The 16,491-nt window shown below is 55.9% G+C and overlaps 1 protein-coding gene across 1 annotated transcript; it reads right to left on the bottom strand.

The window, feature by feature from the left end:
- Nucleotides 1–3,446: 3,446 nt before the first annotated feature.
- BOK (BCL2 family apoptosis regulator BOK) lies at nt 3,447–14,932 on the bottom strand. The gene is made up of 5 exons (XM_084892559.1): nt 14,664–14,932; nt 13,876–14,127; nt 11,290–11,418; nt 6,562–6,725; nt 3,447–5,735 (listed from the first exon to the last, which is right to left on the bottom strand). The coding sequence occupies exons 2-5, from the start codon at nt 14,096–14,098 to the stop codon at nt 5,610–5,612; spliced, it is 642 nt and encodes a 213-aa protein (XP_084748685.1). The 5' UTR covers nt 14,099–14,127; nt 14,664–14,932; the 3' UTR covers nt 3,447–5,609.
- Nucleotides 14,933–16,491: the final 1,559 nt, after the last annotated feature.

A 16,491-nucleotide genomic window follows, 5' to 3' on the forward strand; every position in this document is an offset into this window, starting at 1 on the left:
TGAACCTGTGAAACCAGACAAGGAATGTGCCTCCAAAATAAGGTGTTGAGACAGGCACGGGGTGGACATTTCCATTCCAAAGGAGTGGGCAGGAAGTGACAGGTCCTGAGCAAACCAAAACCTTAAGCCGCAGAATAATCCTGTCCCCATGTCTGCCTCTGGGCCGCCTGGGGTAGAGGTTCCTCCTGGGCTGCAGTAACATTACCAGTGGCTCTCTCTGCAGGGGGCTCACCCATGTAGGGCCTGGCGCTCCGCCTGGGTCATGAGCCCCTGCACCACTGCAACTTCCAAACTCTGGGGGAGGTAACAGCCCTCATGGCTCATACGCCTGCCACCAATGTGTACAGCCTGTGCCTCCTAAAGGGGTGGCTCAAGTATGTCGGGGAGCATTGTGCAGTGGCTGCCATAGCCAATGAGATCTAGCTGAGGCATGATTACTATTGCTGATTGAGAAAAAAAGTGAATAGCAGGCCATTTCGCTCTGGGCCTGTAAGGGGAGGGCACCCCATGCTCTCTGAAATGCCTTCTTCAGTCATTCTTCTTGGTCTTGGACCATAGGCCCTGGCTTCTGTGAAGGGGGCTGGCTAATTTCCCCAGGGTTGTAGAAAATCACCCTAACTTCTTTGAGATGATCAATTAATACTAATCTCCTTATCAAATCTGGGCACACTTGTCATGCTTCCTCAGAGCAAGCTTACTCATTACTTTCAATGTGGATAGGCTGAGAATTTTCCAGATTTTTAAGGTTGTCTTCCATATGTGTGTGTGTGTGTGTGTGTGTGTGTGTGTGTGTGTGTGTCTTATTGGTTCCAGAGAGGAAGGGAGAGGGAGAGAGAGAGAGAAACAATGATGAGATAGAATCATTGATCGGCTGCCTCCTGCACGCCCCACACTAGGGATGGAACCATGACCTGTTTCATAGGTCAACACTCAACCACTGAGCCATGCTGGTCAGGCAGTCTGCTTCCTTTTTGATGAATAATCGTGTTTGCAAGTCGTTTCTCTCTTCCTGCATTTTACTATAGTACTCAGGAGATATTAGGCGACTCCTTCAAAACTTTGACTTAGCTTAGAAATTTCCTGCCAAATAGCCAGTCTCATGACTCACATGTTCTACCATCCACAGATCTCAGTCACAGATGCACTTCAGCCAAGGGCTCTGACATTTTATAGCAACCATCACCCTTCCTCCAGCTTCTAAGAACTTGACCCTCATTTCCGTATGAGATGACATCAGAATGGCCTTTACTATCCGTATTTCTGCAACATTCTGCTCATGGTGGCTCAGATTTCTCTAAGAAGATGGGAGCTTTCTCTCCACTCTCCACTTTTCTCTCTGAATCACCAGAATCACCCAAAACAGTCCATTCATGCAATGTAGACTTTTCCTAGCAAAGACCTCTATTAATTGCCAGGAAGCAAAATCTCAATTAATTGAGATAATGCTCCAAAGAATGGCAGTTTTGTACCTTATTTTTGTTACTACTTTTTTTTAAATTCTCGCCTGATGATATTTTTTCCATTGATTTCCAGAGAGAGTGGACAGAGGGAGGAGGTGGGGAGAGAGAGGTAGAGAAATATCTACGTGAGAGACATATCACACAAGCCTCTCACAATCCCGAACCCCTTGGAGGATGTCAAAGAGCCAGTTTTGGCCAGACGATGGAATGACCAGTTCATATGGTGTGCACTGACCACCAGGGGGCAGATGCTCAATGCAGGTGATCAGTGCGCTCCCACCGGGCCAGAAGCCAGGCTGATGGCTGGCGAGCGCAGCAGCAGTGGCAGGAGCCTCTCCAGCTCTGCGGCAGCACTAAAGATGTCTAACTGCCATCAGCCAGAATCCCCCAAGGGCTCCCTGACTGCGAGAGGGGACAGGCCGAGCGGAGAGACCCCCCACCAAAGTGCACAAATTTCGAGCACTGGACCTCTAGTCATTTTATAATTGATTTATTTTCACTGAACTATGCAAAGACGAAGGTGCTACATGAACCTTCACCCTGAAATGCTTAGGCATGTGGCATACACATTTTTTAAGAAAAAAAAAGTATGTGTCCACGCTGTTTCCAATTCAAAATTTAAGATTTAATTTTTTTTCCTTTAAAATATTTCATTTTACATCTTTTAAGATGAAAATAGTGGTTCTTAAAAAAAAAATCGTGGTTCTTCAAAACACTGAAATAATTTGCTTTATTCTACAGGACACAATTATTTTGGTATAATAATATTCTTATTAACAGTAAGATTACTGATTAAAGTTTGATATTTTTATTACATTTTTATGCCTTCCTCATTAAAGTTATAGTTAAAATATAATTGAAGCCCTGGCCAGTGAGGCTCAACCCATGCATGGAAAGGTCACTGGTTCAATTCCTAGTCAGGGCACATACTGGGCTTGGTCCCGGTTGGGGTGCATACAGGAGGCAACTGATCAATGTTTCTCTCTCTCTCTTTCAATATATATAATCAGAATAAGCATTTCTCTGGTTGTTTATGTCATCAATTTGATCATTTATTTTAACTTCTATAAATTGAGTGTTCTCTTAGCTTTGTTTGTGTAAAACACCCTATATTACTTTATTGTCAAAATTAAAACTGTAAGTTTGTCCTAGCCGGTTTGACTCAGTGGATAGAGCATCAGCTCTCGGACTGAAGGATCCCAGGTTCGATTCTGGTAAAGGGCACATACCTTCATTGCAGGCTTGATCCCCAACCCCTGTTGGGGCACATGTGGGAGGCAACCAATTGATGTGTCTCTCTCACATCAGTATTTCTATCTTTCCCCTTCTCTGCCACTCTCTCTAAAAATCAATGGAAAAAATACCCTCCTGTGAAGATTAACCATTAACCCCTCCTCCAAGGGGTTCGGGATTGTGAGAGGCTTGTGTGATATGTCTCTCACGTAGATATTTCTCTACCTCTCTCTCCCCACCTCCTCCCTCTGTCCACTCCCTCTGTCCACTCTCTCTGTCTACAGCAACAACAAAAAGATGGTAAGCTAAGGTACATTTTGCCCCTCACAGAGCCCAGCTGTAGGGCGCCCCAGAGAAGCCATGTGCCAGTTTACCCAGCAGGTCCCCCCACGCTGGGCATTTGCTTGTTTCCAATCTGTGCCAACAGGATGTCAGTGAATAGCCTGGGTTTGCATTTCTGCCAGTGTAACGGATAATTTCTAGAGTTGGGATTGCCCCCACCCCACAGGGATGGCGTCACGCTGCATCCCGCAGGACGTGTGGGGTTGCTTGCCCGGTCCTCACCCAGTGGTCAGTTCTGGATTTGGGCCAATCTGATCATGAGACATGGATCTTGGGGTAGTTTTGGTTTGCATTCCTTTTTTATCTTTATTTTTGGAGCTGCTGAGCTCTTTTGAATTAGAAACATTAATTCTAACGTTCCTAATTTAAATTACAATTTTTATTGAGAAAATGCAGTTATAAAGTTCATCATTTTCCATTTTAAAGTATCCAAAAACTATACGGTTCATTGTCATTTAGTGTTATTTGCAAGTTGTGCAACAATTATCTGTCTACTTCCAAAACAATTTATCACCCCTCAGTAAAAGCCTGTACCCGCCCATTAGACAGGCACTGTCATGGTCCCTGACATCCGCTATTGGTTTCTCAAGTTATATTTTTGAAAATGTTAAATGTTATAAACACTTCCTTCCAGTATGTATTTTGTCTTTTATTGTTCCTGGATTTTAAATCTTATTTGGGAGTGTTTTGCCCACTCCTCAGTTCTAAAGAAATTCACTTATTTCTAGTACTGTTTCATTTTTTATATTTAGCTTTTTGGTCCTTTTGGAGTTTGGTGCAGTGGGACGTACAGGTCTGGTGTAGTTTTTTTCCCAAGTGGCTCATTGTGAGTCGACAATCAGTGACAAGCCCATCCTCCCCGCCCCCCCGCCTGAGCTGCACTGCCCCGGGCTTGTCCTCGGGCTGAGCCTGCGTCTCTGCCGTCTGCGCCTGTTCTGGTGGCTGGTAGATGGCCCTGTCCGTCCTCATTCCTCTTCTTTTTAAGGGCTTTTCTGGCTGTTTTTGCTTTTTGGTTTCTCTCATTTGAACTTTATAACTAGCTTGTTTAAATGTAGGATAAAAACATTCTGGTATTTTTTTTTTTTTTTGTAAGGATTACATTAACTTCATAAACATGGAGAACTGCCCCCTTTCCGCGAGCTGCTTTCCTCTCCGGGAGCTGGTGTTCCTGTCTGCTGTCTACTTGGGTGTCTTTAGGGTCCTGATTGTCCTCACAGAGGCTTCACACGTCTGGCTCACACCTAGAACGTGATCCTTTGCTGCTGCTGGAAATGGGGCACCTCTCCCAGTGTCCCTTCTGCCTGTATGTGCATAGACCACTGATGTGTCACTTCACCCCTGCGACTGCTGAGTGCTCTCAGCGTCTGAAACGTTATGCTGGAAATGCCAGCACATTTGGTCCAAGTGAATGACAGAAAGCAGGGCAAGCAAGATGGCCTTGTGCAGCACTGGACTGAGGCTGTCTTCTTCTCCACACCCATCCCTTTCTCCGGCCTGCTCCCTTGCTTCTCTCCACCTGCACGGCCAGGCCACTGGGGAAGGGGTGCTGAGCAGAGGCCCAGGGCACAGTGCAGGGGGCTGGGGGGCTGGGAGGGTCAATGGGGGCAGTGAGGAAAGCTGCACCACCGGGACCCTTCTTCCTGAGGCTGCACGGAAAGGAGGGCTAGACCTTAGCAGTTGTCTGGCTTAACCTGCCTTGTACAGAAAGGGAAACTGAGGCTGAGAAGCCACATCGCAGGCATTGTACCTGTGGCTCGAGCGGGAGTCAGAGGGGCTGCAGGGGACAGGCTCAGGGCCATGGGGCATGGGGCAGGCTGCAGTGAGGAAAGGGCTGTCAGCCAGGCAAAGGGATGGGAATGGCAGGGACGGACGGGGTTTGGGCGGAGCAGGTCGACTGGGCACCCTGCTCTTGTTCACCTGTGTGTGGTTGCTGGTGTGTGAGCTCCTGCTTGTGGGCCGCAGGAGCAGAAGGCAGCCTATCACACCGGATTCACCGCCTCCTGTCCGGTCCCAGGCAGCCGCAGGCGGACAGGCACACAGACGCAGGCGGCCGCCTTCCCCTGCTGTGACGCTTTATTGAAATCGAACACACACCCCGTCCTCGTAGGTCAGGAGTTCGTGCATTCACAGGTGTGTCAGCCGGGGGCCCAAGCCTGGTTCCTGCCACAGGTGGGAACCCTCTCCCTCCAGGAATGGATTAAGCCACAGCACAGGAGCCTTATGCTCTGTGGGGTCGGTAAGATCCCACGGCTCCTCTAGCCTTGGCCAGGCCCAGGTCACCTTCGGGTCAAACGTCCTGACATGGTCACCCTTCGTGGATGGGACCCTGGAGTCAAGTGAGAGTTTGGTGTTCCCAGCTGGCTTCCCTTTGGGCCCGGGAGGTCACCCTGACCTCTGGCTCCAGAAGAGGCACAGGGAGCAGGGCCACAGGTGGGCACTGGCGGCCAGCTCCAGGCCCAGGGGAACCTGCGTTCCCACGTCCCCAGGGTCTGGTGTACAGAGGAGGAGCTCGGCGGGAGGAGGGGCTCTGCAGGAGGAGGGCAACGCCTGGCCCAGAGCCTCCTGGGTCCAGGTTCATCTTTCTGGCAGCAGCACGAAGAAGGCGGCCTTCAGGAAGCGGCCGAAGCTGCAGAGTGCGGTCACAAGCCAATGGGAGTGGAAGCCAGGGTTGCTGCTGACCACACACTTGAGGACGTCGGTCTGCAGGGAGAAAGGGACAGCTGAGAACAGAGCTGGGAGCAGAGGCCCCCGGCGCCTTCCACCGTGTCGGCCGAGTCAACAGAGCCCTGAGCCGAGGAGGGAAGGTCTGTGGCCTCGCTGGGACTGAAAGCTCCAGCAGGGACCAAACCTCGCCATGAGGATTCAGACGGTGAGAAGTAAAGGGAAGAGTTCAGGTGGGAGAGGAGGCAGCGGAGCCCCACGCCAGGAGGCACCATGGCCAGCCCCTGGGGGGGCGGGAGGAGAGGACAGAGGCCTCAGAGTCCCTGTGCTGGGGGTGCCATAGCCGCGGAGTCACCTGGAACCAACACCTCCCCGCCCAATGCCCCCTGCAGATGAGACCACAGCCCTTGGCTGCAACCTCATGGAGGGCTGCGCTCGGCACTCCTGCCAGGGTGTCCCTCCTGTTTTACAGAGAAAACAGATCTATGGTTGAGGGTGCCCCGCCCCATGCCCAGGGCCCAGCAGCCCCCAAGGCCTGGCTGGGCCAGGTGAGCAGTTAGGGGCGTGGAGACATGTTGGGGAAGACCAGCGCCATCACTCAGTAGGCGCTGGAATCTAGTGAGGAGGGCAGAACAGAGCTGGGCCTTTCCCTCTCAGGCCTGAATTCCTTCCCCAGGCCGCCTTCTGCAGTGCAGGGACCCGGTTGCAGGTCTTTTTAGAGCTGGAGTTGGGGGTGTAGGGACAGGTCAACACTGAGGTGGGACAGCAGGCCAATCCTGGACTCAGCAGTCCAACCCTCACCCATCTTCCCACCCTTAGCACCACTCCCCTCCCTAGCACCCCTGCACCCCCAGACCCCACTCACCCATCCACCGCGCCTCCGCAGCCAGGTTGCCAGGGTCTTGCGCACAAACTCCCCGAGGCAATCAACGAGAGCATGAACCATGGCGGGCTGGGCCTGCCGCACACAGTCCACAGCCAGCCCCGCGGCCACCAAGTACAGGGACACCACCTTGCCCCACGTGATGCCTGCAGAGAGAAGATGCTGGTCAGCAGAAGGCCGCCAAAACCCTGCTCCGGTCCAGCCCGCAGGGTCACATGATGGCTGGAGGTGAAACTCAGGGGACCAGCCCCTACCCACAGCACCCCTGAACAAGTGTCTGGCCATCAACTGCTGAGGTCAGTCCTGCCCACCCTTTGGGTAGTTCCTAGGCAGAGATTTCTTCGGACTCCACTGCACAGCTGCGCACCTAAGCCAGAGCCCCGGACGACCCTGCGCAGCCCCCATCTCCTGGAGGAGGCAAAGTACTCAGCGAGGAGGAAGCTGAGGGGTGGAGGGTGCTGACTTGCACTGGACACAGTGGACAGTAAGAAGCTCTGAGCCACCCCTGCCACCTGTCTGTCCCCCTGAGCACCCTCTGTGGGGCAGTGGGATGTTCCATGGGAGGAAGGCCTTCCCGACCCCCAAGCTGGGGGGGGGGGGGGGGCAGAGTTGAGAAGAACCACCCAGAGAAGAACGCTTGCACGTTATATGGTATGAACTCCCTTAATATATAGAGATTTTATAAATTAACCAGAGGCTCGGTGCATGAAATTCGTGTGTGTGTGTGGGGGGGGGGGTGGCGTCCCTCAGCCTGGCCTGCATCATCTCCAATCCGGGACCCCTCGGGGGATGTCCAACTGCCGGTTTGTGCCCACACTTTTAACAGATGACAGCTCCATGGTTGTTTCTTTCTTTTCATTGGAATTAGTAGGTATTCAAAGTGTGTATACATTTTGGGGGGCACCCTGCATATCTCTAGTCAGCGGTGAAAGGAACCAACGGTGGGTTTGGAGCTCCCAGACAGGGAACCTCGTTTACTCCACGCATGTCTCCCCACTCCGCTTTCCACCTTCGCGGGCAGCGGGAGAATCAACGTTTTCTCTCATTCACTCAGAAAAGCACGTCCTGTCACCCACTGCCGGGCCGGAGTGCGCTAGGCCCCAAGGGAGTGAGGCTCAGTAGGGCAGCCTTCGCTCATGGGGGTTGGCACCCAAAGTGTTTATTCCTCCTCTGCAGCCTCCCTGATTCTCCTGCCTTTTCACTGAGAAGATGGACCTTCTTGCCCCTCCGTGTTCCTGATCTCAAACACTGATCAAAGGCACCTCCGCGAGGGCCCCCTCTGCCCACCAGGAGGGTCTCTGTCCGCACGTGCTCCAGCCTCGGCATCTGCATTAGCCCCACAGATGCACTCTCGTCACTGCACTGGCCTCCGCCCTCTCACTGTCATCTCACAGGCGCCCACCGCGAGCACCCAGACACGCTCCAGAGGACAGGAGCCTGCTGGAGGGGACACAGGCATGCTGGGGAGCGTGCGGGCACCGTGGTCCCGGACTGTTGTGGGGATGTGTGGGGGACAGTGCTCTGGGGGATGTTCACACATGAGGACATCAACCTGGCCTGCCACGGTGGCCGTCCCTGCAGTCGTGCATCTTCTGGGCCAGGAGGCCGCACTGGGATCAGCCAGCAGCGAGGGCAATGGCAAGAGTGAGGGCAGCCGGCTGACAGGGCTCCACAGATGACCAGCACACTGCTACCTCTGTCGCTGGGGTCCTCCCAGGCCCTTGCCTCACAGGGAGCTGGGCTGCCCGCCATGATGCTTGCAGTGCCCCCTCCGTGTGTGTGTGCGTGTGTGTGTGCGCGCACATGTGTGTGTGTGTGTGTGTGTGTGTGTGTGTGTCCTTGAGCCAGGCACGCTCCGAGGGTGGGATCTTCCCACAGGCCTCTCCGGAAACAGCTCAGGGAGGGCACCTCAGGGCCATTGGGACTGATGGAAGCAGGGTGTGGCATGGAGGTGGTGCCTGGGCTTCTGTTAACTTACACAATGTGTTTTATACTACAGCATGTTTTATACCACAGTTCCACCACCACCAGGGCTCTAATCAGGTCCCCCTCCTCGCACCGCTCAGGCCCTCACACTGTGCTCCCCACGTACCAGATGCCACAGGGCACCGGGCCTGGGCCTGTTCCGCTCACAGCTGTGCTTTGGGGCACCCCTAGGCTCAGCACTCACAGGTGCTCGACACAGAGAGGGCAGGTGAAAGCTCAACGTGGCCGTGGGGACGGAGCCCGCCGCCTGGACGCAGCCTGGAGTCTGAGAACGTGACAGCAGCGCTGTGGTGCGGCCTGCAGCGAGGTGCTGGCTGCCCCGTGAGAGGACACTGAGTTCCAGGGACATTCTGTTTCCCTCGTGTTTTACCATTTATGGAGACGTAATATCACTACCGTAAACTCATCCCTCTAAAGTGAGATAGCGTGTTTTATTTAGTACGTTCACAAAGTTGTGCAAACATTCCAGAACATTCTCATCGCCCCAAAAAGCAACCTGCCCCCATAAGCAGCCACGCCCACCCGCTGGCCCAGGCACCTGTCCTGTGGACTCGCCTGCGGTGGACACGTCACCTAGGGAATCACTGTGTGTTCCAGCCTGTCAAGGGGACAAGGGCCAGCAACTGCCTTTCACTCGCCATGCTGTCCAGGCTCACCCAGGCTGAGGGGCATCCTTCCGTGGCCAAACCCATCCCGTCCCGTCCCGTGGATGGACCGCTCTCCCTGTCCACCACTCGGGCGATGGACACTCGGGTCCTTGCACCTTCCTGGCTCTGAGGAGTCTCGCTGCTCTGAACGTGTGTGCGCCAGTTTCTGTGTGGACGTGTTCTCACTTCTCTGGCTCTCATGGTAACTGCCTTACAGACTCTGGCACTCATCCAGGCACCGGCCCTCTTCCCAATCCTGCCAGCAGCTCATGGGGCTTCCAGCCCTTCCGATCCTCACCAGGGCCTGTGCCACCAGATGCTCTTGCCTGAGCCCTCCCACGTGCCAAAGGGTGTCTCGGGTGGTTGTGGTGTGCGCCCCCTACTGACTGACAACGGCTGATCTTTCCGTGGGCTTACCGGCCATTTGTACACCTTCCCGGGAACAACGGCTGTTCAGATTCTTTGTTCATTTTTAAACTGGGTTGTCTTTTTAGTATTCTTTCTTTTTTTTTTTTTTTTAATATATTTTATTGATTTTTTATAGAGAGGAAGGGAGAGAGATAGAGAGCCAGAAACGTCGATGAGAGAGAAACATCGACCAGCCACCTCCTGCACATCCCCCACTGGGGATGTGCCCGCAGCCAATGCACATGCCCTTGACCGGAATCGAACCCGGGACCCTTCAGTCCGCAGGCCGACGCTCTACCACTGAGCCAAACCGGTTTTGGCTTTAGTATTCTTTCTAAGAGTTCTCATTTTCTGATTCTCCTGTGGTAAAATAATCTGCTCTTGTGATAAGGGGGAAAATGCAAACCTTGCCAACTTTTAATCTGGGAGGGAAACATTAGTCTTTCCACTGAAGTGAATTGAGAAGCCCTAGGAGGGGGCTCGACCACCGCAGGGGCCACCACGGAAGTCTGCCCCACAGCCTGGAGCTGCCCACACGCCAACCAGAGGAAGCCAGGCCTCGTGGAGAAAGGAGGGGAGCCCAGCCCGAGGGGCAGCCTGGGCAAGGCCTGGCAGCAGCATGGGCAGAGCCAAGGGCAGAAAGGGACAAGGGTTAGCAACTGCCTGATGGCTGGGCTCACCCTGTGGTGAAAGGGCCCAAGGACCCCGAGGGCTGGGATGGACAAGAGGTGATAAGGAGCCCACAAGCAACAAGCAGGAGGGCCCCGTGCAGGCCTGACCCCGCTCTGGGCAAGGCTGGGCAGGCTAGGGTAGGATGCTCTGGCCCCTCACACACACACACACACACACACACACACACACAACCAACAGGGACCAGGCCCCCGCCTCCCTGCTCAGTCCCAACCACTAGCAGGCCAGAGCTGCCTTCTCACAGATGAGCCTTCCTTTTAAAGCCAGCCTTGGGCTCGTAAACCAGCTGCCTGACAGCCTGGAGACAGACACAGGCGGCCACCCACGCGCCGGCATCCGGCCAGGGACCGGGGAGTCCGGGAAGGGCCAAGGACAGGCATCAGCCCAGGACACCCACCTCGCCCTCCTGCCTTCTCCACGGCCCCACCCACCTCTCCCTCCACAAGGCGCCTGACAGGTCACAGCCCCCCCCCCCCCCATGGCTCCCCAGGATCCAGGTCAGCACTGGGAGCACATGCGGGAGGAATGCACCCCCAGCCCACGCAGGCACCTCTCATGCCGTCTTCACCGTGGTAACGTCTGCCCAGCGAGGTCAGCACTGACCCACCCACTGGTGGCCCTGGAGGCTGGATTCTGCCGCTGGCAGCCCCCCGTCCGGGCCAGTCCTGTGTCCCGTGTTTCGATGCTGCACTTGCCACAACTGAGAGAGAGAGGCCTACGGCTCCGGCCCTGCTCTTCCCCTGGTCGCCTGGCTGAATGAAACCCAAGCCCCACAGGTCATGTGCAGGACTCCCTGGCCCATCCAGCCCGGTCAGGGCTTCAGGTCACTGCAGCCCCAGCTAATGTCGAACAAGAACCATGTGAGGCTCTGTGCCAGCTGCCTGGCGGGCTCCCCATCTTCACCAAGAGAGCAGCACAGCCCCAGCCCCGGCCCCAACACCGGCATTGTTGGCTCCCGGGGCCGGATGCACAGACTCACCTGCAGCGAAGATCTGGGCGGCCACAGCCAGGAAGGCGTCGGTCACCACGCTCTCGGAGTGCAGGGAGATGTTCAGCTGGCGCGCCACGTTGCGGTAGATGCTGGGCCGAATCAGCTCCAGCTCGTCCCCTGCAGTCACAGGAGTGGGTCAGAGGGCTCCACCCCTGCCTGACCCCGGCCCCGGGTCACATGGGCCTGGGACCAGCCCACTCCTCAGCCCCACAGCCACAGCTGGCTTGGAAACCCCCCTGCACTGACTGGCCTATATCTGGCCCCTCCCCCCCTCCACTCAGCCCCTGGGGAGAGGAAGACCAGAGAGGTGGGGTGGGCGCCCTCAGAACCTGCCTCTGTGGCCCACCCCTTCTGATGAGCCAGCTCCCTCTACTGGCCCCCCTCCCCCCTCTTCCCCTCCCCCCCAACCTAAGGCCAATCCGGCTGGGCTGGTAGGGTGGGAATCCCGGGAGGAGCATGGGCCGTGCCTGATGGGTGACTCATGGCCCACAGCGAGCTGCCCGGGGCGGCAGGCAGACAGGCAAGCAGCCAGACCCAACAAGGGCAGGGACTTCGACCCACACAGGTGGGCGGCCCTGGCCACTGCCGCCGAGGCCCCTCTCACTCGGGCCCCAGCACCGCTCACAGAGGAACCTTCCATCCCCGGGGGCCTCCAGCACTGCCCGCTCCAGCTGTGCCTGTGCCAAGTGGGTGTGTGCTGGGCGGCCCCCTGCGGAGGACAGGCCCTGTCACCAGCCCTGCCTGCCGCTGCGCTGCCCCTGGCAGTGACGGCCGGGAATTCCAGACTCGCACTGAGTGTCGCTCAGCCCACCGCTCCAGCCAAAGCAAACAGGGAAACGCCGCCTGGACAGCGCTGGCCGATAAGGACGCCAGAGTCATCCCTGGAGCCGGCTGCACACCATCTAATTAATTAAGATCTGGAACCAAGCAGAACTGAGGCGGGGTGATGGGGGGACATGGAAATTCCCAGGACTGGCCGGGCTGTTCCCACAGAGACCTTGGGGGCTGCGGGAGAATTATCCCGAGAGACTGACCATGGGAAGTGACCCAGCTTCTTCCTGAGTGTGCTGACCCCGGAGCCGGGCGTTTGCTGAGGAGGGGCTGGGGGCAGGGAGGCAGCCTCAGGCCCAGGGCAGGATGCAGGGAATGAGACATACACGCTCGCTCTGGGGACCCAAGTCACCTCCCTCCAAGGCCCCCTCAGCCATCGGGCAGGGGCTGTGCCCCAGGGCCTGGACGTGGCCGGGCTGCACAGTGGAAAAGGGCCGTGAAGGCCGAGTTTCTGAGAGGGCCAGTGCAACTACCCAGGCCAGGCCCAAAGGATGGGGCTCTCAGAGTGGAACAGAGGACTGAAGAGGCAAAAATGAGCCCATCAGATCTGCAGAGTGCAGAGCAGGGCTTTTCAGAAGAGCTTAAGCAACAGGACACCAGGCCTAGGGTAGGAGCAGCCCCACAAGGCCAGGGCAGGGTTGCAGAGCAAGCCAGGACAGACAGAACTTCTCCAAGCCGTGCCAGGGGTCCTCTAGAGTCTAGAAGGTCCCCCCCCCCATGTCGTCCTCACAGCCCAGCTAGAAGAAACAGCAGTGAGCAGCTGACCTCACGGGAGTCCAGGCGCTCCAGACCCCTGACTGATCCCCAAACCCACTTGCTCTCCACACCCACGGCCAAGGTGGGGCACCTCCATTCTGGAGCCCTGCACACGCCCCCATTGAATCTGTGTCTCTCACACACGCTCCTGGGAGGCCAGATACACATACAACCCTGCTCCCAGGGGCCACATAAAACAGGGACAAGCAAACACGAGTGTCAGCATCTCCCCACCCATCTTGGCTGCCTCCTGCCCTCCAGGTGCCCACTCCCAGAACTGAGAATGGCCGGAGGTCAGGACCTCGGTGCCCATGGTGAGGGGTACAGACCCTGGAGAAGGTGGAGACAGTTACTGGGTTGGGTGTGATCCCAGAAACAAATATGGGCCAACCCCACAGTGGTGTCAGCTGTCCTGGGCACCCAGTTCTGCGAGGGGGTTGGGGGGAGGGTTTAGTGGCCTCTAAATCAAGAAGAAAGAGCAGCAGATGGCAGGATTTCAGCCAGTAACTAAAAGGACCTATTTTCCAAAATAAACACCGGCATGTGGTCCGACCAAGGATATTTGTGCCCAGCTGAGTACAAGGGTCATTGGAAATGCAGCCATCAAAACATTATTCTTCCTACAGCTTTCTATCCTCTATGAAATCTGGGCTGAGCAGACTAGTTGGGGGAGGTCTGTAGTGTGCAGGGAGCCCCTGAGAGGGGTAAACACAGGACTGTGCGAGAGATGGGGAGCATCGCCTGGTAGCCTGCCTCTATGCATGGCTATTCCGAGCCTCGCCCCCTCCTCACCCCCACCCCCACCCCAGACCAGCCCCTCTCTGCCCCAAAGGGAGACTGAGGCCAGAAGTGGAGGGTTCGGCCAGGTCACCCCGTGGGCGGGTCACTGTGGAGACAGCTGTACCCTAAGGCGCAGTGGGCCCACCCCAGCGGACCAGCTCAGAAGGGGGCAGTCTGGGGGCCCTTCCCGCCGGGGCCCGCACTCACCCAGGCGCAGCAGCACCGCGCACACCTCCGCCAGGCGGCCGCCCGGGGCGAGCGCGGCGCGCTCGGGAGCGCTCCAGGAGAGGCCGGCGCGCAGGAGCCGGGCGTGCACGAACTCCCGGCCCAGCGCCTTCGCTTGGGCCACCAGCTCCTTGTCGGTGGGCGAGCGGTCAAAGGCGTCCATGATCTCGGCGGCAAAAACCGAAGAGCGCCGCAGCACCTCCATGGCGGGGATGCGGGAGGGGGGCGCCGCACCTGCGGGCAGACGGCGCTCAGCCCGGCCCGCCCGGCCCGCTGGCTGAGGGGGAGGCCGGCGCGCGGAGGCGGGGAGGGGCGCGGTGTGCACCCCGATCCAGTCCGCCCACAGGCCGGGGCGCACGGGAAGACCCGCCGGGTACAGCCCCAGGGAAGGGCTGCGGCCAGCAGGGTGTGACCCTGCGTTTCTCTGCCCCAAGTCTTTAAAAACACGGACTCACAGTCTTTCAGATTCCGGATTAAATAACAAAGACCCCCCGCGGCTGCCGGGGATTAAAAAAAAAAAAAAAAAAAAAAGCTGAGGAGAAATGGCGATTTGCTCTGGGGTCGCCGGGCTCGCGCTCAGAGATGTGTGCACGGTGGGCGGAGGCGCAGACGGGAGGCACTGCCCAGCCTGCTCCGAGCGAGCCAGGACCCCGGCCCGGCCCGGCCACAACCCCCGCGCCCCCCGCGCCGCGCCGCCCTCGGGCTTGTCCCCCGGCCGGCCGTTCCCACGGCGCGTGTGCCCGGGGAGGGCCGCCGCGCGCCCCGCTCACCTCTCCCGCCTCATGGCGCGGGCGCGGGGGCCCAGGAGGAGCTCTGGCTTCAGGATCTGCTCGCCGCCGTCGCCGGCGATCCCGATCCTAACATTCAAACCCCGGGGGCGCGCCCGCCCCGGCGCCCGCCCTGAGCCCGCCTGGAGCGCGGAGTGCGCGGGGCCTCGCGCGCCCCTAGGGCTTCCGCGGCGGCGGCTCAGGGGGCGAGGGGGGCGCGGGGCGCACCGCACGCCTCTCAGCCAGCGAAAGGCGAGGCTTGGGGCTTCGCCTTCTAAGGCAAAGGCAGCCCCCGGGGCGGAGCCGCGCGGGAGCCTCCCCGCTTAAGGAGGCCTGAGTGAGTTGCCGGTGCGCGCTCACCGAGGGCAGGAGCTCTCCTGTCCCCGCATGGCCCAGGGATTATAGGTCCTAGCTGGGGCCTCGGCCACCTGCGTTCGCACCCGGCTCCGTTTTCTTATTGATTCCTAGAGATCTTTACATATTCTGGATACGCGTCCCTGGTCCGACACACGGGCTTGTGTTAGAGATGGGCCCGGGGATTTTCATTGTATTGGAGAGACTGCAGATACTTTGTACTATTCTGTGGTGGCTATTGATTACAACAAACAGGAGTTATTCTCAATGAAGTCCAATGTATCAGTCTTTTCTCTTATGGTTAATGCCTTTTCATAGTGATAGTGTATGTTTTCTTTTCTTTTCTTTTTTTTTTAAATATATTTTATTGATTTTACACAGAGAGGAATTGAGAGGGATAGAGAGTTAGAAACGTCGATGAGAGAGAAACACCGACCAGCTGCCTCCTGCACACCCCCCCACTGGGGATGTGCCCGCAACCAACGTACAATGCCCTTGACCGGAATCGAACCTGGGACCTTTCAGTCCGCAGGCCGATGCTCTATCCACTGAGCCAAACCGGTCCCGGTTATGTTTTCTTTTTGAAGTGTAATTGTTTTGACGTTCACATAGTGATGGGCCACACTAATTCTTGTGAATGGTGTGGAAAGGGGTGAGAGCTCATGTATTTTCCAGTGTGTATCCAGTTAACCCAGCACCGCTTATTGAAAAGACCATGTCCCCCACTGCATTGGGAAAGAGGCCCCACAATAAACAAGTGACGGATATGTGAAGATCTGTTCTGGACTCTTCCGTCCCACTATTTGTTTCTCTATCCTTGAACCAACACAGCCCAGTTCAAAGAACAGGATTGACCAACTTGCCCCAAATTACCCCTATGCAGCCAATAGAATACATGTTCTTTCCCTGTGCATACAGAATATTAACCAAAATAAACCAAATCCTAGGCTATAAAGTTGCAACGAATTTCAAAAGACTGAAATCATACAATTGTGTTCTCTCAGAATTAATTTAAAACTCAATACTAGTAAAAACTACTTGAAAGCCTCCAACTGCTTGTAAATTAAACATTACACTTGTAAATAATCAATGGGTCAAATAGTAAATCACAAGGGAAGTTGCAAAATATTTTGAAGTGAACAATAGTGAAATGGGGATGCAGGTAAAGTAATGCTTAAAGGAAAATATATAGCTTTAGAAAGAAGACTAAAAATTAATGCTCTAAGTTCCAAATCAAGAAGCTAGGGAAAAAATAACAAATTCAACCCAAAGGTGAAAAAAATAAGATCAGAAATAAATAATAGCAAAAATTAGAGAAAATATAACAAAGCTAAAAATTGTTATTTGAAGAGATCAATAGAAATGATGAACCCCTGGAAATATTGGATAAGAACCCTCCCCACAGCACACACACAAATTCTAATATCAGGAATGAAAAAGAGGACATCACCACAGGTATTATAAACATTATATACAC

Source organism: Pipistrellus hanaki (genome assembly GCF_964339955.1).
Source record: "Pipistrellus hanaki genome assembly, chromosome: 8".
In the NCBI taxonomy this organism is placed as follows: Eukaryota; Metazoa; Chordata; class Mammalia; order Chiroptera; family Vespertilionidae; genus Pipistrellus; species Pipistrellus hanaki.

Excerpts from the sequence above, each read along its gene's own strand:
- BOK (XM_084892559.1), bottom strand. The coding sequence starts at position 14,098 with ATGGAGGTGCTGCGGCGCTCTTCGGTTTTTGCCGCCGAGATCATGGAC. Across the intron at positions 6,726-11,289 it reads CGCCCAGATCTTCGCTGCAG|GCATCACGTGGGGCAAGGTG; the intron begins GTGAGTCTGTGC and ends TTCTCTCTGCAG. Across the intron at positions 5,736-6,561 it reads TGCGGAGGCGCGGTGGATGG|ACCGACGTCCTCAAGTGTGT; the intron begins GTGAGTGGGGTC and ends TTCTCCCTGCAG.